Source organism: Lissotriton helveticus, chromosome 7, assembly GCF_964261635.1.
Source record: "Lissotriton helveticus chromosome 7, aLisHel1.1, whole genome shotgun sequence".
NCBI classification, from domain to species: Eukaryota; Metazoa; Chordata; class Amphibia; order Caudata; family Salamandridae; genus Lissotriton; species Lissotriton helveticus.
The window spans coordinates 1290458361-1290482380 of NC_136068.1; the positions used below are offsets into that span (position 1 = coordinate 1290458361).

At 47.6% G+C, this 24020-nt stretch overlaps 1 protein-coding gene across 3 annotated transcripts in view; it reads right to left on the reverse strand.

Moving 5' to 3' along the window:
- Positions 1 to 24020, reverse strand: part of RECQL5 (RecQ like helicase 5) — a 912465-nt gene that overhangs the window by 205514 nt on the left and 682931 nt on the right. For all 3 annotated transcript variants that reach the window (XM_078654534.1, XM_078654536.1, XM_078654535.1), the window contains one exon: positions 9593 to 9826. In XM_078654534.1, the coding sequence (XP_078510660.1) occupies positions 9593 to 9826 (234 nt within the window). The remainder of the gene's footprint in view (positions 1 to 9592; positions 9827 to 24020) is intronic.

The following is a 24020-nucleotide window of genomic DNA, read 5'->3' on the forward strand; positions in this document are numbered from 1 at the left end:
CCCCACGGACAGCTCTCGGCCGAGCATAGACGCCGAGGGTTGAGTCTTCCAACTTTGGCGGCCATATTGGGTGGGGGCTGGTGAGTGACGCGCTCTAGCAGCGCATATAAAGGACGGCCAAGACTCCGCGCAGCGGACGCGCACAGCGGACGCGCCGGACCCGCGCCAGAGTCGTGCCAGAGTCGTGCCAGAGTCGTGCCCGTCCGAGCCCAGACGGGCCTAGGGCCAGCCACTCTGCCTAAATTAGTAAACTCTCCAACTACTTATTCACGTACCGAGCTGCTAGGGCTTCGCCCTCTAACATCCGCCCATTGTACATTAGCTCAGAGGGGCACCGACCCTTTTACTAGCTGTGCACTATGCACCCCCCCAACCAAGTACCGACAAAAAACATTCTACGCTCAGCCCTTCTGAATTGTAGGTCTCTTCCGAGACACTCTTTGGAGGTTAACCTCCTCATTCAGGAACATGACTTAGATATCCTGTTTTTAACAGAGACATGGCTCATGCAGGGCTCAGAAGTGGACATTGTGAATGCTCTTCCTCCTGGGTTCCTAATTCATACACAGGACCGACCGGTGGGTCGAGGGGGAGGTGTTGCCATTCTGTATAAGAATTCGTTGGTATGCAGGGTGAGGTCGAGGATTGTGAGAGCTGTAAGTTCTCCCTCCAAATCTCACCCACTGTGGCCATGACTGGACTACTAGTCTATCGTCCCCCAGGGAATAATGGTAATTTTACCGGCTCTCTCTTGGAGACGGTAATGGTCCTTGCCGCCTCTGCGACTAACTTCATTACCATGGGAGACTTTAATCTTCATTTCGACGACCAGGAGGATCGGTCGGCAACAGCCCTTCACTGTGACTTGAAAACCTGTGAGGTTGATCTCATAAACCTAGAGGCTACCCATAATAAGGGTCACTTATTGGATCCTATTTTTACCAACATCACCACCATGAAAGCAGCCTCCCCGATCCCTCTTCCATGGACAGACCATTTTATGGTCCCCTTCGCCTGGCAAATCTTGCCGGAGAGTGCCCCATCCTGCAGTATCGGTGCGCCTGAAAGACCGTGGGCCAGACTATCTGTGGAAAATCTGACATGCAGTCTGGAGGCCTCACGCCCGTTACTAGCGAAGGACCCAGTTCTGGCGGACGCAGATTTCTGCAGTTGGATGTCTAACTCACTCGATGCCGTTCTTCCATTAAGATCGGGAGGAAGGAGGGAGAAAAGATCGTGCACTGCCCCTTGGTACACACCAGAGCTGAGGGCTATGCGAAGGGCTTGTAAAAAATTAGAATGTGCCTGGAGGAAGAATTGGGAAGTAGCTTGTAAGACTGAATACTGAGAGGCGATAAGGAATTACAAGCTTACTATTCGGCGTGCCAAAACCCAATTCTTGGAGAAGAGAATCAGTAATGCTTCCAACTCCTCTAGAGAAACATTTCTGGTGATTAAGGAGCTCCTGAAGGTTCCTACACCACTTGCCTCCACGGATAACCTGGAAGTAAAATGCAATAATCTAGCAGAGTACTTCCGCACTAAAATTGACAAGATTTTGACAACCTTGCCCCAAACAGACATAGGAGTCGAGCCGTCTGTGGTGGAGGGAAGATCTCTGAGGACCTTAGAGTCTTTCGGACCAGTCACGGAGGACCAAGCTCTTAGAGTCTTAACGTCTATTAAGAGTGGCTCTCCCTTGGACGTCGTCCACATGAGGATTCTCAAAATGGTTGCCCCTTCCGTCGTGGAGCCTATCACGGAGGTGATCAATGCCTCGCTAGGCACAGGTGTGGTCCCACCTAACTGGAAGGGTGCAATAGTTAAAGCCCTCCTAAAAAAACCCAGCCTAGACCCCCTTGACATGGCGAACTACAGACCGATCTCGCTTCTTCCGGGACTCAGTAAAATCACGGAAAAGTTGGTTAATGGCCAACTATCCAACTTCCTCGAGTCCAACGGTGTGCTGAGAAGTTCTCAAACAGGCTTCCGCCCGGGTCAAGGCACGGACACTGCCTTATTGGCTGTCGCAGAAGAGGCACGTTGCATTTTGGATTCAGGAGGATCAGTGGCAGTGATCCTCCTGGACCTTAGTGCGGCGTTTGACACGGTTAACCATCTAGTGCTACTTCAGCGACTGTCTGAGGCTGGAGTGAGGAGGACAGCGCTGAAATGGCTTAGGTCGTTTCTCAGCGAACGGACCTTCCAGGTCTGGGAAGGAGGTGCACGATCGGCTTCCACCCACCTCCATTGTGGAGTGCCCCAGGGCTCCTCCCTGAGCCCTACACTTTTCAATGTGTACATGGCCCCCTTGGAGGATGTGGTGGCTCCTTTTAACATCAAAATTGTGAGCTATGCCGATGACACCCAGTTGGTGGTTGCACTCTCCCAGGCCACGGACAATCCCCATGTGCTACATTCCTGCCTTTCCAAAGTCCACACCTGGATGGGGGAATCAGCACTAAAGCTGAACGGTTCAAAAACCGAGATAATGCTGATGGGGATGAAAAAACCCTCACTCCCCCGGTCTGCCTGGCCCAGCTGCCTGGGATCCCCCCCTAAACCCAAGGCTGAGATCAAGAGCCTGGGTATCTGGTTGGAACAAGATCTTTCCTTCAGGACCCAGCCTACCAAACTGGCCGGTGTCTGTTTCGGTCTTCTCCGATCGGTGCGCAAAGTGTTGCCCCTGCTTCCTTTTCTATCGCAGAAGCTCCTGATCCAGGGCTTGATTATATCTAGATTAGATTTCAGCAATGCAATCTATCTGGGTGCCCCTGAGATCACCCTGAACAAACTCCAGCAAGTGCACAATGCAGCGGCACGTATGCTTCATAACATCCCCTTGTCACGTTCGGCGAAACCCGCTTTGAGGGCGCTGCATTGGCTTCCAGTGCGAGAAAGGGTGAAATTTAAGTCCCTCTGCCTTGCTCACAAGATCTTGCAAGGCAGAGGCCCTCCTGCCCTTCATAAACTGGTGGCCCCATATAAGGCAGGTAGATCTTTACGGTCAGATCAACAACACTTGCTCATGATTCCCAGGGTCAAAAAGGCCCGCTCAAGAGGGAGGAGATTCTCCGTCAGGGTGGCTACTCTTTGGAACTCACTCCCCCTAGGCTTACGCTCAGAGACATGCCTTTTGCGTTTTCGTAAACAACTGAAAACTTTTCTCTTTTGCTAGACCGTTTTGCTCCTCTTTTTTCTAGATCTGCTACTATGTTTGGTGAAGCGCTGGGATGCTCAAGGGTAACTACGCGCTATACAAAACTGTTTTAATAATAATAATATTTCATCTCAATTGCCACTGTAGGCAACGGTAGGTCCAAAACCTCAGATGCCCTATGCACCATCAAGGTTCCCTCCTATTTAGCCACAGTAGGAGGAGAGACCAGGACAATATTGGGTAAGGTGGGTAACCCACTGGCATCCGCAGGTTCATCATACCAGTTGTCTTGTTCTTTCTCTTCTTCAGGAATCTGGTAACCAGAAGGGTCCATAGACCCCTCCCATTCGTCTCCCTCTCCAGGCCTATCTATTAAATAAGGCACTGGCTGCCCTCCAGAAAGCATGGACCCGGTCAACGTTGGAGTCCGTCAACGTCGCTCTGGCTCTGTGTCGGAGTCGAGAATAACAATGGGGGCAGCGCTGCCTAGGGACATCGTCAGCACTGGAGCAGGCATTGAGGATGGACAGCTCCACTCCAGATTTAGCAAGGGGTCCATGGGACTCGACCGGTACCAAGGGCGGATCCATCAACGTGCATCCAGTAGGGATTCTCCCACGCCCATAGGACCCGAAGGCAATCCAGAGGGGATGGGCCACCCAAATAGGAGGCGAATGGCCTCAAAAATTTCAGGTGAGCAGGAGTCGGTCCGGCAAAATCAGGGAAGTGCGCTGCGGTCCCCGGATTCAAGTTCTGCCGAATCGTGGGGCCTGGAGTACAGACGCTACTGCGTCTAGTGAAAAGACTGACAGATGCAGTGAAGTTTAAGATCTCTTTGAATTGTTGGCCTTTTTATGTTTGTGGGACTTACCCAACTTCCCTGACTATTTAGAGTAGAACGACAATAGTCAGGAAAAGGCTCTCCCCAGGACCTTCTGCAAAACTGGGACCTCGAACATTGCGGAGTCGACTGACGTAGGACAGCGAGGAGCTTCAGGAAGCGCTGCCTCAGCATGATGGGGTGCATGGCGTGGCCGTCCTCGCAAGCCTTAAGGGTCGTGGTCCCGCTCTAAGCACCACAAACACACCAAGTGGGGGTCTGCCAGTCACAGGCCCCACATGGCTTGAAAGTATCTGGTTTCTTAGGTGACATAGATACATATCAGGAGAGATCTGAAAAAGGTTCAACAAAAAGTTGCAAAAACAAGTCAAAAAGTGATTACGGTGTAGCTCAGCCCAGATCAGCGCTATCTGGTGCGGAAAGGAAACAACTGACATCAGCGCACCGAGGTGGTGCCCAGGTATGTACGGGGTATGATTCTGTGGTAAATAATCTGCAGCTATATGTCTCAATCAGCTAAGTCTGGGTCACCAGGAACCAGTCCATGCCCCTCGCCACAGGTTGACTGATTGGCAGGCCTGAACATGACCTGGACCATGCAGCAAGCAAGGCATCAGTAATAGCTTTATTAAATAACAAGGACAAAGCTCGATCTAGTTGGAAAACTCCAAGTCGATAAACTTTTTGTTTCAATAGTGGGCACCTGCAATTCTAGTGTCTCAGCTGCCCTCTGATGGAGGCTCAAGAGGAGAGTTCAGCTCTGTTTCAGTTAGTGTGTCTAGCACACAAGAGTTTTCCAAATCCAAATACAATCCAGTAATAGCATAATGAGGAGATAGCAATCAGTCCCCTTACTCATCATCATCAGAGTGTGCCGAAGGGCATTGGCCTCTAGCACTGGGTCTGACTAAGAACCAAAAAGAGTGTGAATCATCTGCCGATACTGGAGATGAGACAGAGGCTCTGGGATTGGAATCTGGTTGTATAATCACTGGTTCAGCTTTTATAATTTCATAGTTGGTACCCAGGCCTGGAGGTGGCTGATGTGAGTTCAGAGTCGGAGAGTGGCATCTGCATCAGATCAATGGCATCATGGAGTCTGTGCCAGCCTCAGTGTGGAAGGAACCACTATGGATTGTGGCTCCAATGTATAAGTCAGTCCTGGAGTCTTAAGGCATGCCAAAAATCGGCAGCATAGCTTCTTTGAAGGCCACTATTTGGTGCATGATTGATGAGGGGAGATAACATCGGGGTGCACCCAGACCAATTGCAGTAGAATTCAGGGGTATTGGGGTACTTCAATCTTTATCACAACCCCCTTCCGCCTTCTCGTGGCAGGATGTGGTCGAGGCGCATTTGGCCTTGTTACGCTTATACGTATGCCTAGTCTTCGACTTCAACTTACTGGATGACTTTGAATGGGAAGTGATCTTTTTGCAGGAGCGGCCATGGTGACCAGGACTGCCAACAGGCCTGCAGCCTAGAAAGGTTTCTCCACTCTTTGATTGTGACCTCTTACCTTAAGCACCAGAGTTTGGCTTTACGATCACTAGTCTCATTAGGGTGCATAAGGGCACAAAGGTTGCATGCTTTATAGTCGGCTTCCTGCTGTCTTGTAATAGCTTGAACCCTGTGGTTTTCAGTGGACATTGTTCCCTGGCACACACCAATTTCTTGTTTTTTTTTCAAGTGAGCACAGGGGGAAGCAACACAGACGAGGACTAGGAAACGCAGAAGCAACATGGAAGAGGGAGGGGGATACTAAGCAAAATGGGAGGAATAAGAAACACTGGGAAGATGGAAGGGACGTGAAAGCAACAGGGAAAGGGGAATGGAGAAGCACTCTGGCAACAGAGCGCAACAAAACGTGAATGGGAAGAGAAATACACAAGGGAAACAGCTCAAAAACACATGTACTCTCTTGAAGTGCTTAACGAAAAAGAAAAGGAATCAGTGATGTCAGCCAATGAAAGAGATGGAAAAGAGGCGAAGCTCTATGGGATGGACAAACAAAAGACTGACAAGCTGCAAAACTAATAAGAAGCAGGCAAATGAGTGACAGGAAGGCCAAGGAATGACTAATTAAGGAAAAAATATTATCAAGGACCTGCTGGGACTTCAAGCAGCATCGTACAGATGCAAAGTTGCAAGTATTCTGAAGGGCAAGAAGAGCATGTGGTAATATCAGAATCGAATGTAAATAAAAATGCATGTAATATTAATAGCTGGCCGAAAATGATGAAAGTCACCCAAAGGCTATTTGTAAATGAGAATACAAGATGAATTCCAAAACCACTTGAATGTGTTGTACTGAAAAGTCCTGGTCTGATGTTAATTCTACTCTTTGTAAAAATAAGAGTGATGTTACTAATGCTGAAGAGGCGTTGGTTTATAGATCAGACCCAAATATCCTGAGTATGGAACAAGCAGAGATGTATGTGATACAGCTGAACATAGTCAATCGAGGGCAAGTGGCCCGAACAATACACTGGTGACAGTACATTTATTTACTCCTTTTGGTGGACAAAAATCGTATGCCCTTTATTCCAATGGGTTACTGAGATAGACATTATCCCTAGAAAGATGCATTCATGAAGCTCACACATAATAAGGAGAGTGCGGAAGATCCTGCCATCTACAGACCAATTACTTTATTAGATGCTACAGCAAAAATCTATTCCCAAAGCAATTGAATGGCTGGGCTAAATCGTCTTAACTGGATCCCTATGAACAAGGAGGACTCCAGAATAATCCTTTCACCACACACCATTGCTTTACCCTATGAGCACTTGCACGGAGATCCACAGAAGTAGCAGGATTGTTGACCTGCCGCTTTGCGGACTTTCAATCTGCTTTTGATATGGCTGATGATAGCCACTTATAGGCAAAATTAAAAACATATTGAGTATTCCTATGGGGCTACTTGCAATTCTTCAAAAACTGCCTTCTGACACGTGACCCCAAAAGGAATAGGATATAAAGGGTTGCTTGGTGCACATATATTGCTGGAAAATGGATTAAAACAGGGTTATGTCCTGCCATCAGTACTCTTATGTGATAAAATTTAGCATAACTTTCTTTGTAACTATCTGGGAGGGCAGTCTTTTTGCAAAAAATGGGAAGGAGGACAAATGTGCTTTATGTGATAGTCCCCATAGAGAAGGACCGCGATGTGACCAGAGATAAATGTAAGACCTGTATGATAAAAATAGCCACATGGATGAGAAAGAACTTCCTGCAGCTTAATTCTAACAAAACTGAGATCTTATGGTTTGGGAAAGCTGAGGACCTATTGACGGAGGAGTGGTGGCCGGGTTAGCTAGGAGAAGCGCCCATCCCAAAAAAGTTGGCAAAAAATCTGGGCATTGTAATCAATAACAATCTATCTATGGAGGAGCATGTTAAGACTATCAGGGAAGTGCAACGGAATGTTGTGTATGATGAAAAGGATTTTTCTTTGGATCCCTCTTACCACCAGAAGGGCCTCGTTACAGGCGCTCCCAGTCAGTAGACTAGATTATGGAAACACGCTACTGGTAGGGATGAGGGAAGACTTGTTCTCAAGGTTACAAGTTATTCAAAATACGGCGGCACGGTTAGCACTGAACAAGCCAGCTCGAACTCCATCTCTTCTCCTACTGAGAGAGTTACATTAGCTCCCGATAAAGAAAAGAGCAGTTTTCAAACTTTTATGCTTAGTATTCAAAGCACTCCATGGGCTTGGACCCATATATCTCACAAAAAAACTAGAATGGTATGTCCCGGCCGCCAGCTTGGATCTAGTGGGCAAAAGCTCCTTCGTACTTGGAGAACTAAGAAAGTGAATATGGGAGGCCGCGCCTTCTCTTATTTGGCCCCTAAGCATTGGAATTCGCTGCCGGAAGACCTGCAGGCATGCCCTACTCTGACTCTTTTCAAAAAGCACCTTAAGACCTGGCTATTTTAGATGAGTATTTTGCCCAATTGGTCTGTCTGCCTCCAGGGCGCCGAGAGATCCCCTTGGGGATGATTCATGTGCCATATAAATATAAATAATAATAATAAAATGTAAATTGATGATTTAGCAAATATGGATTATTGTCCAGTAGGTCTGTAAAAGACTTTTTAAGACTGCAGCAAGATTATAGTGAAAATAAATTGATCATCAATACTGATAAAATAAAGACCATGTTTTTTTGCTAGAAAGTCCGAACCCATTCTGTATAGTTGTCAAAGGTACAGCTTTAGCAAGAGACAACGTGCAAATATTTGGACCAAACTTTCTTTGCAAACTTGACGAGAGGGGTCCAACTTTGTAGTAATTGAAACACATGTTTTTACAACGGCAAAAGGACTTAGATGCTTGGACAAGAAATATGAGGGCTATTCATCAACTCGTCCGCTTAAAATTATTGCAGGCAAAATGATTTTGCAGGCACTATGTGGAGCATAATGGTTGTAGAATAGAAAGTCGGTGTTTGACATTTTTGTTTCAACTTCCTTCCAATCCTATGGTCCTCCAATCCCTGAGATTGGAATTAAAAGGGACGGCTTAGAACTTCCTAGCACAAATGTGGCGTTTGAGCCTTATATGCTTTCTTATTGGGTCTCACTTGCAAGAAAAGTTTTTGTGCATACGTTTGCAGGCAGTGCTGGAGGAGACCCATTGAGGGATATGTGCATACTGCGATAGGCTTGTACCCCTGGTGAGGCAGGTACTGCAAGGCACAACTTCACAGACTTTTCCCCAAATCTACCTGCTTTCTCATCAGCCTGTTGTAGTCTGAACCATCGTACATGGTGTGTCTCCCCACCCTCCATCGCTCACTTTTTCTTACCGCTCCCCATGCAACATGTCCTCTCCTTTCTGGTTCATGTATCTTTCATCAGACTGTCATCTTTATCCCTCTCCGCCCTAGGTCTTCCCAGCCACTGTCAATCATCCTCTCTTCCTCTGTCAAGCACCTCTTCTCCAGTCTCTCCCACCTGCCACATGCCTGCGTCTGTCATGCACGCACGCAAAGTAAGGCTCGTTCATTGCTGGACGGGGCGAGATCAGGGGCGGCTCTAGGCTCATGGTGGCCCTGGGCAGGGAGCGTAGGTAGGGGGCCCCGGAAGAGGGGGTCCGGGTGGGGCGGGGTGCGGAGGCCAGTGAAGAGGGGGAGGGTCAGGGTGTTTTGAAGTGGAACAGAGCCGGAGGCCGAAAAAATCCCTGTCAGGGGCCGCCACGCAAATATGTATCCATCCTCAGAGGATTATTTTATTAAGGTTATATATTGGCGTGGTGGCCCCTGGGGTTTGGTGGCCCTGTGCAGGTGCACAGCTTGCACATGCCTAAGGCCGCCCCTGGCGAGATTACGTCCGGCCGCCCAGCCAGTCATCACGCCCGAGTATTCAGAGACCCGCTCACCTTTAATCCGCAGCTGGACATGAAGTGAAAAGTCAGAGAGAAGTACAGAAAGAGGCGGTGAAGAGAAGTATAGAAAGAGGCGATGAAGACAAGCCCAAGTGTGAAAAGGCGGGTGATGTGAATACTCATCTGACATTTGAAAAGGGAGGACGCGGGTCACATTCGTAGGTACAAATGGCTTCCAGGGAGTCCATGTTCATACCTGGCAAATCCGTAGCCCTTGCGGCCGCCCTCGTACAGCTCCGGGTTATATCCAAAGGGCCCCGTTGACTCCTCGGGGGCACGGATGGTGGTCCTTCCGCGGCCGCTCGCTGCCACCCCCTGCAGCTGGTCCAGCGCGCGCTTGACGGCCCACGGGCTGTGGCAGTAGTCGCAGCACTTGTTACAGGCGGGCACGGAGTCCCCGAAGTACTTGGCAATGGCTGCATGACGACACCTGGAAAAAGAGAACAAGGGGAGGTTACACACATACGGCAAGGGTGCTGGACTTTCAAGGTTCCTCAAGAAAATAACTGCAACCCTTCTGGACCCAGATACTCATTTCATCTTTTGTATCAGAAAACGTTAATTGGACACATTTATTGGACACAGGGCAGAATGCCTGAAGTGGACAATAGGCATAACACCACCATCTGGGAGTATGTAAGACAGGTCGGAAACTTTCAGTGTAGTAATTTGCCTTATTTTGGGCTCAGTATTTTCGATAGAACAGGCGTGTTTGTCTCATGTAGCTCCTAGCACTCCAACTTTAGTAGAGACAGGAAATGACGGAGCTTGAAGAACGGATACACTGCTCGAACAATGATACCATAGCACCGAATGGAAGACACGGACAGACAGGCCCCACTGAAAGGAGTTTCGTTTAAATAAAGAAAAGTGGGACAAGTTCGAGAAAATCTGGACACCATTCCTGGAAGGATTATTTAAGAGACTTGTTACATGTACAGTGAAACTATGCTTATAAGTGTGAAGGTATGGAGTGTATTATATGCAGTGCTTTATATGGACAAAAATAAGTGCAGGTACTCATCAAAAGGAGGGATAGACTGGGGGTGGAGTTTGGGGCGGGCATAAGGGCGGTGCTAAGGGCAGTGCTAAAAGCGGAACAAGGGGCGGGGCTAAGTTTTTGACATTTTCAAGCTTTTCATGCAAGAAATCTGCATTGTTAGAATACCAGATGTATCTCTCCATTCGTTTTTTACACTAATAACTATTCATATAGCACTTACCAATCAGTGTTTATTACTACACAAAGTAACCCTTTTTCAGCAACCTCAAACAATTAAAAGATGTAGAAAACACAAGTAAGATTATATATATATATATATATATATATATATATATATATATATATATAATCTTGTTGTTCAATTCAGGTCCTTGCTGCAGCGGCACAATTAACTAAGATATATGCCAAGGATGCTAACTTGTGAGCTACAGGGAAGACAAGGATCTATGCAACAAAAGCAGCATCCCACTTAGCTATCTACATAAATAAAAAAAATACAAAATCTCTGATCTACATGTTGCAAGCTATGCTTTCCAACATGCATAATAACCCTCCATGCAATTTTATGGTGAGTGAATTACCCACCAGAGTTATTCATTTTATTGCTACTCATGGTGTCCCAATCTTACTTACTCAAGAGAAAGGCCCCAGCTTCCTGTTTCTTAGGCATATTGAAAATGCCCACCGCAGGCAATAATATTTCTTTTAATGGAAAAATGCTTGTATGAGTTTTGTAGATGCACACTATCAAGTATTTTTCACTTTTACATAGTGCTCAACATCTTGTCTTGTGATAAATGTACTGGCGAATTTGTGTTAAAAAGTCTAATGGCAGCAGTTTATAGCAAATTCTGCTACAGGGGCGTCATTGCAGCCCTGTGTTACCGTGAACAATACCTTTCACACCTTCCCCCATTAGGTTTTACAGCCGCCTGTCTACGCTCGCTGTGTAAGAACAAAGGATAAACTAACCTCCGTGAAGCCACACCTCTGCCCTGATGACTTCCAGAGAAAAACATGCAGAAATGTGTACCGGTGGCAAGAGCGGCTATCTTTTGGCCCATCCCAGGCTTCCATCGTGACCAAAAGTTGAAAGTGCTGCTGATGTGGTCGATGATCTAGCGACATCTGCTTCAAAGCCTCGTGAGTACAGGTACTCTCCTTGTTCAAGGAAAAGTGCCGGTACTCAATGGTGGAAAATGAAAAAGTGCCGGTACTCAGTACCGGTGAGTACCGGCCCATTTAAAGCACTGATTATATGGTGTGGATGTCCAACCTCACCATGATGCAATACACTTACCAATTCCAACCCCTTTATGTCCTGTAGGTTTCGTCTGTAAAACCCTCAACTCAAGCCTGGGTAGCTGTGGCTTACACAGAGGAACAAGGGTTAAGCATTTATACAGCACTAAAACAACTGAAGAACTCGACACAACACTCAAGAAAACTGACAATTTATTAAAAAAAGACTGTTTTTACAAGAATTTAGACACTAGAACTAAAGAAATCCACCGGAGGGTTCAGGAGATATAGATTTAACAAGCAATAATAAATTAGAGCAATTTCACTCAACTGTGAACAAGCCTTGGCAAAGCCACCAAATTGGACACAAAGCATTTCATTGCATGAGGTGTCCGATTCAAAAGTGTCAATGAGATCGATTACAAGTACTTGAGACGACGGACTCCAGGAGGGAATTAGTCAGAGGGACCAGCAAGGTCCTCAAGAACAGTTACTTTCACAGAAGAAGTCGTCTAGTTCCAGGCACTTTTTCTGCATTGCAATTGTTTCCTATGGAGTGGTTCTAATACAAGGGATGAAAGATGCTGAACATATTGTAAGGATGCTGTGGATTCTGTCGGCGGGGGTCTTCCTGCAGGGATTCCTCAATCCACGAAGATGGTGATGGGGGCCTGGTTGCAGGGTCAACATTCCACAAAGTCCTCTCACGTCTGGCTGAGTCCAGCCGCCACTGGACTACCGGTCACCTGTTGTCGCAGTCACAGACAAATCCTTCCTGGGGGGAATAATTTGCCTTCTGAGGGCCCCAGCAACTCTCTGACACCACTCCCATGCTCTGTGAACTTGGGTTCCAATCTCTGAGTCAGGTCTTGGTCCTCGATGCTGCGTGGCTGCGGTGGTAGCGGCTTGAAGCCTTTGGGCTACCAACGTGCCCCAGCAGGCTTCTTCAGCTGTTGTGTCCCTGTGCATTGAACACAAGACTGACCCTTGGAGTTTTCTTGGCTTGACTCGGATATGAAGACAGCTTTTCCTGAGCAGGACACAGTAGGCCCAGTCCCTCTTCTTTACTAGCAACCAGGTGCAGCTGCTGCAGTCCTGGTCAGTGCAGCCTCTCTGTGCTGGTTCCTTGGCACAGCAGGCCAGTTTCTCTGTCCTTTTCCCAAATCGATCGATGTGGGACATGGCCCTTCTTAGGATTTCCCTGTCATTTTATTTGTCCTCCTGTTTTTTGACAACTCTCTTTTGCCAATCTTAGGACTCTGGGCACTTTCCCACTGTACTGCAGCAGGAAACTGCACGAAACCTTTCTGCACATTACAGGATAGGGTGCTTACTTGACTAGATTAGTCATCATAGCTGTGAGTGCCCTGTAAAAATATCCATCACATACCTAGGGCGGGTGCGACACTGGCTTATAGGGGGACGCTGCACTGACCGTACCACCCACCTGAATAGCCTGTCAAAAATATCTCATACTCAGGTTGGCCAATCTCACTCCATAGTCAATGCTGAGGGGGCGCACATTACCCCAAACCAGGGTAGGTGAGTGGCCTGGTAGGTACCTCCACGTGTACCCATGTGAGCTTTCCCTATGGGACACTTCCCGGATGAGGTTGATTCTCTTGTTAGGGCCTTAGGGTCTACTGTACTTCCCCGCTATATGTGCAGTTTGAAAGTGCACGCACCCTTCCTACAAACGTTAGGAAGTGGTACTCACCTGAGGATTCTAAAACGTCTGTCAGGACTGCCATGGCTGGCCTGTGGGTGCGCACTCCAGTGCAGGCTGGTATGTGCACTTGCACCAAGGGTGTTGTTGAATACGTGTCCAGCTTGCCAGTGCAGACTGGTGTGCTCTCAGCACCGCGGTTGTGCTCAGTATGTGTCCAGTCTTTCACTGTAGGCTGGTGTGCGCACTCTCACCGATGGTGCTCCTAAATACATGTCCAGCCTTCCATTGCAGGCTGTGGTGCGCTTTGCACCAATGGTGCTCTTAAATATGCGTCTGGACTGCCACTGCAGGCTGGGGTGCACTTTGCACCGATGGTGCTCCTAAATACGCATACAGCCTGCCATTGCAGGCTGATGAGCGTAATTGTGCATTTACTCACACTGGCCAGTTTACGTCATTAAGGGGTGAAGCGAGTGGTAGGAGAAAGGCAGAGCAGGTGCATGTGTGTCTCCTGCCCAGGTGGTGAGTAATACCCATGTGTTTTCACTACCTATGAGGTTTGCTCTCCACATGGGCTAACTTGTGGAAATGGGTGAAATCACTTCAGGCTGCAATAGTAGATTGCAGTGGAGCTGCCTCATGATGTTTCCCATCAATGGATTTGAAGCGACAACCCCTTGCCTGTGGTAAAGGTGGCTTTTTCGTCATTCACGTAGAAATTACAGTACTAGAAAGTGGGCATTTCGGTGCTCTAAACTCTTTAAGGTGCCTTGGTTCTTTGCGCCAGTCCACACTGGATGTTGGGGGGAGGACATCTAGGCATTCCCTAGTGACAGCTATAAAACACTGGGCATGCAACTGGAACAACAGACCTCTGCCATTTGCAGGCCAGCTGGAGAGTTTAGAGAAACAGGTTTTGACATTTGGCCTTTGGAGTTAGATCATGGCCCCAACTAAAGATAAAGATCTACATTCCATGGCCTCATGGCAGACATGACTAAAATTTAGGGGAGACATTCTTGGTTCAAAAGTAGACTCTTTGAACCACCATAAACTTCACAGGCACACCACATGTATAACTACTGGTGCCATGCTTCAGCACAGGGTGAGATAGGCGGTGGGGACCAGCGACCGGAGAACCTGAAACTACGTGGTGCACATTGCCAGAGGACTCTGTTATGCACAAGGAGGATTACTGCACTGAAAGGGACTGATGGCCCTTCCTGAATAGTAGTTGGCCTGGGCAGACGACCTTCTGCTGTGTGGCATCCTAAAGTGTATTCTCCAAGGGCTTGGTGAGCTTGCCCACTGTTCTTTCGGATGTCTCCGGGACCTTGGCACGCATAACCGTCTCAGTGGTGAAGATCGGATTCCCCGGTTGCGGGACCCAGTGTGGCCCGCTTCGTAGATCGCGCCACATCTCTCTCGTGAGAGACTCAGACTGTATGCTCATTGCGTGCAGTGTCAGATTCACAGGTTGCGACTCTCAGAGGTGGGGGCGTAACCATAGTAGTGCCTCATTTTACCTCGTGAGGCATAGCTGAACTTGCATCTGTGTGTGTGACTGGAGCGGTCAGGTGGGGCTAATATCTCCGTACACTGGACATTGTGCCTCATTTCCAAGGAGGTATAGAATTTGCAACTCTTTGTTGTGTATGATGCAACCTGCATCATTGTGAACCTGATGTTGTGCCCGGACTGCCTGGGTGCGACTCTGATCAACATGTATCTGATGGGGTGCCTAATCCTTCCGAAAGCCCCCTCCCCCACTTCATTCTCCATCCATTTACTTGGCCCCTTGTACTTCGCAGAACTGGGCTGGTGTTGGAAGGCCCTTGGGGTCCCTTTGGTGTGAACGTCTTTTGCCCTCAGCAAGTTTCTGCTCCGCATCCTGTGGGTGAACTTCTCAAGTGGCTTCCAAACCCCTTTTGCCAACTGCCTCCTAATTGACCTTGCTTCCTACCCCCACCTGATTTCCTGGACACTGACTAAGAGTGACTTCAGTAGCATGTGGCCTAGTGCTCGGGGGGAGGACGGGTGTCTACAATCCGGAGGTGTAGATAGTCTGAAGGAGTTGGAAGGCGGAGGGAGGCTTGAGGCAATGGGATCTGCAGTGTGTAATCAATTGACATGCTGAGTATCAGTTGCACCGCATTAGGGTGTTGAATGCGTATGTGTGTGAGCGCTTCAGCACAGATTTGTCTGATATCTGTTGCACCACGGTGTGTGTGTGTGTGTGTGTCAGTGGGGAACTGCCAGCGATTCACAACACTGGACGGCGGTTTGACCTGATACGTTGATTTCTTGCCAAAAGAGCATTACGTTTGACATTGTTTTTCCCCCTTGTGGCCTCAGCCTGTGGTGCTGATAAAAAGTGATATAATTGTGTGTATGTACATATTTCTGATATTGTTGTGACTCGGGCTGCAAACCTAACTGTGTGGTGTTGAACTATAAGAATTGCTGGGGTGGACAATGTGTGGCACCGTATAAGGGTGTTGGAGGGGGGTGTAGAATGGGATCTTTCCCAATTGTGCATATTGAAATGAATGAAATGAAATAAAAATGTATACTAAATGCGCTCTACTACCCTGAGGTGTTTAGGCGCGCAAGCTAGGAAAACTTGGCAGTACTAGGTATGAGGCCAAGTTTTTCGTTTTTTCCTAAAACAGAGAAGGTATGATTCCTTTTTCAGGAATAAAGGGAGGCTGTTCCAGAGACAGGCGGTGCTGCCAGTGAAACTTCTCCCGCCCCATTTTACTTTTTTTACTCAGGGAACAAGGATATTACAAGCTGTTTCTGAGTGCAGGGATCATGGCGGAAGGTACCATTTTATTTATTTTTTATTTTAAAGGTTTTGTATAGCGCGAACATGACCCTTGTGGGTGTAGGAGCGCTTTACAAGTAAGGTAGTTGAACAAAAGAAATATTGTACAAAAGAAACATAGTATTTCGAGATAAAGACTTATGTTACAGCTGGATTGTTCCAGGAGTCCGAAATAATGTTCACGTGAATTTCGTCATGAGAAGAGATTTAACTTCATTTTTGAAGGATGCAGATGATGGGTTGAGTCTGGTTTCTGGGGGTAGTGTATTCCAAATCCTTGGAGCAATTCCAGAGAAGGCGCGATTATATGTTTCCTTCTTGGCAAATCTTTGAGGCTTCAAAAGAGGGTTGTTGGCGCTCCTAGAGGATCGGTTTCCACACAAGAGCTCCAGTTTCTGGGCCAGGTACCTCGGTGTGTTGTGATGTAGGGCTTTGTGTGTAATGCAAGTGATTTTTAGTTGAATCTTGCTTCGAAGGGTAGCCAGTTGAGCGTTTTGAAGTCGGGGAAATGTTGCAATGTCTTTTGGAACCTGTAATGAGCCTGGCCACTGAGTTAAGTGATGTGCTTAGCAGGGCAGTTGTCGATCTAGGGAGTCCACATAGCTTTACACTACCATATTCTAGTCTGGGAAGTACCAGTGCTTGGACTGCCAGTATGAAGTCATTTGCTGGGAGGAATGGTTTTAATTTTCTCATGGTGTGCATCTGAAAGTTTGCTCCTTTTGCTGCAGCACGGATATGTTTTTGCATGTTTAGGTTACTGTCCAGAGTTACTCCCAGTGATTTTGCTGAATCGATTAAAAGAGGTTGGCAGTTGAGCGCTGAAAGTTGTTTAAGCCATTCTTGAATGATGGCTGTTTGGTTGGGGGGGCGATTAGTAGGAATTCGGTTTTGAGGGAGTTTAGTTTGAGGTGGTTATCAGTCAACCAAGACTGAGTCTTTTTGTAGAGTTGAATTGAGAGCCTTGATGTTGCCCGGAGAGTTTATCTTTAAATAAAGTTGTGTGTCGTCAGCGTACATGTGAAAGTGGATATTAGATGAGTTGAGGATCTCAGTGAGTGGTTCTATGAATAAGTTGAACAGTGTAGGTGAAAGGGTTACAATCAGTAAAGCAACACTTCTTCTGTGTGAGGGGTGTAAGAATGATTCGGTAGGGTGGACCTAGTACTCTGTGAGAAGCGTGAGAGTGCTTGCGGTTAGTGTGTGTCAGGCAGTCTGTGAGCAGACCGAGAGTGCTGTCAGAATTTACGATGTTTCGCTTTTTCATCAGAAGAGCTTTAATAGTGGGCTCTTGTTTTAATTGAGGTCATGACCGGAAACACACTGCAATGAGCAAGTTCTAATTTTGAAGCAAAGCTACAATAATTATTTCTATTCCTAAGAAGTGTCCTTTTCCTATGGCTGAGTGCCTTCATGGTCGGACTATCCTAATGAAGGTGTCTAAAAGATGGGCGGAGGGATTATTGACCTCGGGTGGCTATTTATTTACTTTCCAAAATCCTCGCCAGTGACAGCTGACAGACTGCCCCTATCCACCAACCACCGTGCATGGTTACTGACTCCTACATCATGTCCACACCAGCTACATTTACTGGTGTCACCAAGCACCAGCCACACAAGTGAACAGGCTCAGCCTCCTCCACCCGCAAACACTGAATGCTCATAGACACTCACCCTCTGCCTGTCACGACCAGCTCCGTAGCAGGTTCTAGCAACTCCTTTTCTTGGTTATATCTCCAACTCCTCTGCGTATGCATGCACAAAGTAAGCATGTGCAGCAAAGTGCCCTTTGTGCACAGGACATATGTGCTGTTGGACGTAGCCCTTTTTGCAGGGTCATCCCAGAACCTTTTGCCTTACTCCTGTATTTTTTCTGACCTGTGGTGATCAGTGCTAAAGTGCATGTGCTCTCTCTTGTAAACTTGTTACAATTGGTTCACCTTGATTGGCATATTTGATTTACTGGTTTGTCCCTAGTAAAGTGCACTGAAGTGTGCCAGGGCCTCCTGTAAATCAAATGCTACTAGTGAGCCTGCAGCACTGATTGTGCCACCCACATGAGTAGCTCTGAAAAGGTAACTGCAGTGTCTGTGCCCGGTTGTTAACTGTGATTAATCAAAGAGGACTAGCTTAATTTGACCAAAGTGTTGCAGTACTCTAATTAGTTCTGTCACGGGCACCTTGTTGGTGTATTCATGAAGCCCTCACCCACCAACCTAGTTGGTGGCATGCTTCATCATCGGGCCCACCCAGTGACACCTAGTATGTCCCGGGTGTGCTACGACGCCTGATTACAGCGGAGCTGGTATATTGCTGAGAGTGCAGTGAGTGAGGTTGAGTGAGTTGTGATTTAAAACGGCTTGGTGGTGGTCCCAGTACCCGAGGGTAAATTAAATTTTAATAACTGGGCCGTCACCAGCGGTTAAAAGTAAGGCTACAGGACGTGTAAGGGTGGCGAGTTACTGCCCCCTGCGTCCTTCAGATGGTCGACATGTTTCATCCAGTGCCTTAGAGTATTCTGGCTTTCCTCAGGACCGTTTTTTAAAAGGTGTGGTGAAATAAAACAGACTTAGTGTTGTGGTACAGACTATGTGATACACTCACTAAGGCATTTTTCTATATGTGAGAGGGGGATTCCCTTCTCATGCATACCTGTACAAACAAACATTAAGGACAAGGACAAAACATTTATAGAGAGTCAGTAGTCAATTTAGACATATGGTCAACAATGCTTTGGTGGCCGGATCTATAGTGCAAGGTGAGAGGACTATAGTCGGCTAGGTGTGATGGTACTGGTGGTGCCATCAGAGTGAAAATACGCGACTAATTAGGAGCGTGGTGTGGCTAAAACACGAAAATCACACTGTAAGGAGTTGACTTAGTGTGGCAGGGCGCAAGAAAATTGTTCTTACGCTTTGGGTTATTAGCCAAGGCTTCCTGGAGGGAAGCGGTAAGGGGATGACCCTATGGGAGAAAAAGAGATAGGCTGCAGGGGTTAGGGACCTGTAAGGAAAGAAGCGCTTACCCAGTTGGTTGTTTGGAGGCTTGTCAGGTTTGTCATACTCACAGTCTTTCTGGTCAGTGCCTGCCTTGTACCTGTTGTCCCGCCGTCGTCCTCCGGTAGAATGAGCCTGTCGACGTGTGGGCTTTTTATACTATGGTTAACAAGGTAATGATGAGCACCTGTGGGAATAGTCAGGGTGGAAAGACTACCCCTTTGTGTTGTTGCTGCTCATGTTCGTGGTTTGTACACTAGACTCTCGTGCATGCTCAGTATGATAGCGCGATTGTTATGTTACTGCTCATGCTCATGATTTGCACACTAGTCTCTCGCACATGCTCAGTATGATAGCGTGATTATAATGTTACTGCTCATGCTCATGATTTGCACACTAGTCTTTTGCGCATGCTCAGTATGATAGCGCAATAAAGTAATTAAGGTACATGTAGCAACTATTTAGCAGGTAATATATGCCGCCGTTGGTACGGGGAAAGTGGCAACACCCGTGTTAGGTGTGGCGTGGTCTATCTGGGCAGGCGCGAAGGGATCAGCGTTGGCCACGTATGCGCTCATGTTGGGGAAACATGCCTGTGAGACGCGCTGCGTCCCAGAGTGGTTCGGCCAGGTAATCACTGCGTAATGCACATGCGCTGCTGGGCGCTGCGCGCTAAAGTTGACATGGCAATATTAAGAGGGTTTAAGCATGTGCCCATGATTATGGCAGCCTAGTGGTGCACATAAAGGGGGAGCATGATCTATGTCTATGTACAGAGGGACTATGGCACGGGGGACTCACCACTGTACAGAGGCGAGGTAACTGTGACTAGTGTAGGTTTAGGGTGTGACTGAGTTCCACGGTATGGCGTCGTTGAGGCCATTGGTTTGGGTGGATAGGCGATATATCCAGCGTTGTTCCTTACTGAGTAATTTCTTCTCATTATCCACTGCCAGTTCCGGTAGTTGTTCAATGATGGTCCAGTCTGTTTTATTTCACCACACCTTTTAAAAAACAGTCCTGAGGAAACCCAGAATACTCTAAGGCACTGGCTGAAACATGTCGACCATCTGAAGGACGCAGGGGGCAGTAACTCGCCACCCTTACACGTCCTGTAGCCTTACTTTTAACCGCTGGTGACGGCCCAGTTATTAAAATGTAATTTACCCTCGGGTACTGGGACCACCACCAAGCCGTTTTAAATCACAACTCACTCAACCTCACTCACTGCACTCTCAGCAATATACCAGCTCCGCTGTAATCAGGCGTCGTAGCACACCCGGGACATACTAGGTGTCACTGGGTGGGCCCGATGATGAAGCATGCCACCAACTAGGTTGGTGGGTGAGGGCTTCATGAATACACCAACAAGGTGCCCGTGACAGAACTAATTAGAGTACTGCAACACTTTGGTCAACTTAAGCTAGTCCTCTTTGATTAATCACATATAAACCCTCGGGGACTCGGACTAGCTATCTAGTCCTCTCTCTCCCTCTTGTTACACGCATATATAGGCAGCGCACAGCTGCGAGAGTCTGACAACATCACCATGGCCGAGAACCATGGCCTTACCTTTACGGAGGAGGAGGTCAACGATATTCTCTTAGACCCCTCTTTTCAAGTTGATTTCAACATCGCTAATTCCATAGCCCAAACAACTGACTGGGAGACCTTCACTGAGAAAAAGAGAAACAGGATCCGCACCATCCTCCATGGAGTGATCCTAGCCCAATATGTCAAAACCAACACGGCCCCAAGAGGACTGATTGTCACCAACGCACCCAGGATCTTCCTAGATGACCCCACCTTCAGGAAGGACTGGGCCCAGATCGCCTGGCACTGCACCAGGGACTGGATGATACTAATTATAAAAACTGCCAAACGCCTTTCAGAAGCCATCGTAATTGAAATCCAATTAACAGAAAGCCACTTCAAAACAACCCTGACAGCCTACAAAAAGAAATTAGATGACCAAAATAAAGAAATTAACGAGTACAAGGAGTACCTGACCCAAGCTAAAATTAAGAAATTTGAGAAAGACCTCAAAAAATTTAGCTATGCCAAAGTCTTTCCATACTCTGAAGAAGACTTTACCCCACCAGCCAATAACTCAAATGCCTCAGACTCCTCAGCAGATGACAGTTCCGCATCCAGTGACTCTAGCAACAGCTCACACAAACGGGGTGGCAGAGGCCGCCGCGGACAACGCTGTCCAAACACCTGGCAGGGAGGACAACCTGGACATTACTTCGGGCCCCCAACGAACTTTGCCCCAATGCAAAACCCCTACTTCGGATACCAGCCAATGTATACACCTGGCCACATGCCCTTATTCCCAGGAAACCACGGACCCCACATGCCTCCTTTTTTAGGACACGGCAGAAGAACACGCGGAAGGAGAAGACACAACCCGCAACCACAAGTACACTGGGCCAAAGACGGGAACCCAGTGAGTGCGAACACTCGCCAGAAGGCATCCAGCCAACCGGGAACCAGCAAACCATAAACCAAGCAACCCATGAGTCCATGGTGTTTAACCTTTCTAACATTTCACTGACACCCAAACAGGTCTCAGTACTAGAAAAGGGACTATCCTTCGTGCCAACGACTAGATTGGACAAATTTAAACTGCACGTGGAACTGGCGGAGTTCAGGAGGAAACTAAAACTCAAGGCCTTCTTCGAGAAACCCTCGAGGGACGACTCAACTCCCACTGAAAACCCTAATATCACAGGCCTGAGGACCAAATCCACCTTCACCCCGCCACCCTCCACAGTGCCCCCAGAGATCACCACTTTTGAATTGGCTGTTTACAATGATGTCGAGAACCTAGAACCAACCAACCACTTCAACAACCTGTCGAAGGAAGACAGAGAAATCATCCAGGAACTCAAAAACAATCCCTCTATCATAATAAAACCTGCCGACAAGGGAGGAGGCATTGTGCTCTTAGATAAACAGGACTATGACACCGAATGTCGCCGACTACTAAGCGACCAAAGAAACTATAAAAAACTGGAACATGACCCAACCAACTCACTACAAAGCACTATCCAGGCACTAGTGAAGACCGCCCATCAGGCGGAACACATCTCAGAAGCAGAGTACCTCTGCCCCCAAAAGATAAAAGTACCATACTTTTACACAGTACCAAAAATACATAAAGATATTCTCCCCCCCCGGGCAGACCTATAGTGTCTGGCATCAACTCCCTTCTGGAACCCCTCTCTCGCTATTGCGATTTCTTTCTTAATCCACTGGTCCAGCAAACACCCAGTTACATCAATGACACCAAACACTTACTACAAGTCATCAACAACACTGAATTCAACCCAGAGACCCAACTCCTGGTGGGCCTGGATATTGAAAGCCTTTATACCAGTATCCCCCTGGACGCCACCATCCAAGTCCTGAGACAGGTACTCATGGAGTCCCCATGGCCACACCGCACACCCAGAGACTTCATCCTCCAATGTGCCACAATAGCACTAAAGGAAAACTATTTCGAGTATGAGGGAAGCCTGTACCTCCAAACCAACGGAACTTCAATGGGCAGCGTCTTCGCCCCCAGCGTGGCAGGACTCTATGTCCACCTCTTTGAGCAGCCCACAACACCAATCCCTATACCGGGAATATCCTGACATGGCGTCGATATATTGACGACATCCTTATGATCTGGCAGGGATCAGAAATAACTCTACAACTCTTCCTCACTTGGCTCAATGAAAGAGACCCATACCTGAAATTCACAAGCACCTCAAGTGCAAGCCATTTGGCGTTCCTTGATCTGAACAAATGGGCCAAAGATGCCCAATTGATCACTACCACCTTTTATAAGCCTACCTACCTCAAGGAACTCACTCCTCCACTACACAAGTTTCCATCCCCGCCCTTTAAGGGAAAACTTACCATTTGGGCAGTTTCTGCGTATACGCAGAAACTGCACTCAAGCAACCGACTACAAAAATCAATCGGCAGACCTGTCTAAGAAACTGGAGGAACGAGGCTACCCCCGGGCCATCATTAACAAAACCAAGAAAAGAGCCAGGAACCAAAATAGGGAGGCCCTTCTGGAAACTGTACCCAAGGACAAGAGTGACCAACCCATCACGTGTGTCACCACATTCAACACATCCTCCAATGAGGTGGCGAAGCTCATACGCAGAAACTGGAAGATCCTAAACTCTGGACAACGACAATGGGAAACCCCTAGGTTTGCCTACAAAAGGTGCAACAACCTGAAAGACCAACTTGTGAGCACCCGCCCCAGACCCCTGACCAATAGAGAACCCAACACTATCCTGAATGCGCGGGGCCTACCTAAAATTTCTGGACATTATCCATGCAATGACTGTAGCGTGTGCCATCTTACCAGCCATACGAAAACATTGATACTAGAACCAGACAAAGTGTGGACTCAACGCAGCCACACAAACTGTAATTCACGTAACGTGATCTACCTACTTACCTGCAGATGCGGCCTCCGATACATCGGTATGACCGCCCGCAAAATAAGGACTAGAGTCACAGAACACAGGAGCACAATCAGGTGCAAGAAGAACATTAGCAAATTGACCAGTCATTTCATCACCCAGGGACACACCCCCAATGACCTGACATGGACCATTATTGAACAACTACCGGAACTGGCAGTGGATAATGAGAAGAAATTACTCAGTAAGGAACAACGCTGGATATATCGCCTATCCACCCAAACCAATGGCCTCAACGACTCCATACCGTGGAACTCAGTCACACCCTAGACCTACACTAGTCACAGTTACCTCGCCTCTGTACAGTGGTGAGTCCCCCGTGCCATAGTCCCTCTGTAAATAGACATAGATCATGCTCCCCCTTTATGTGCACCACTAGGCTACCATAATCATG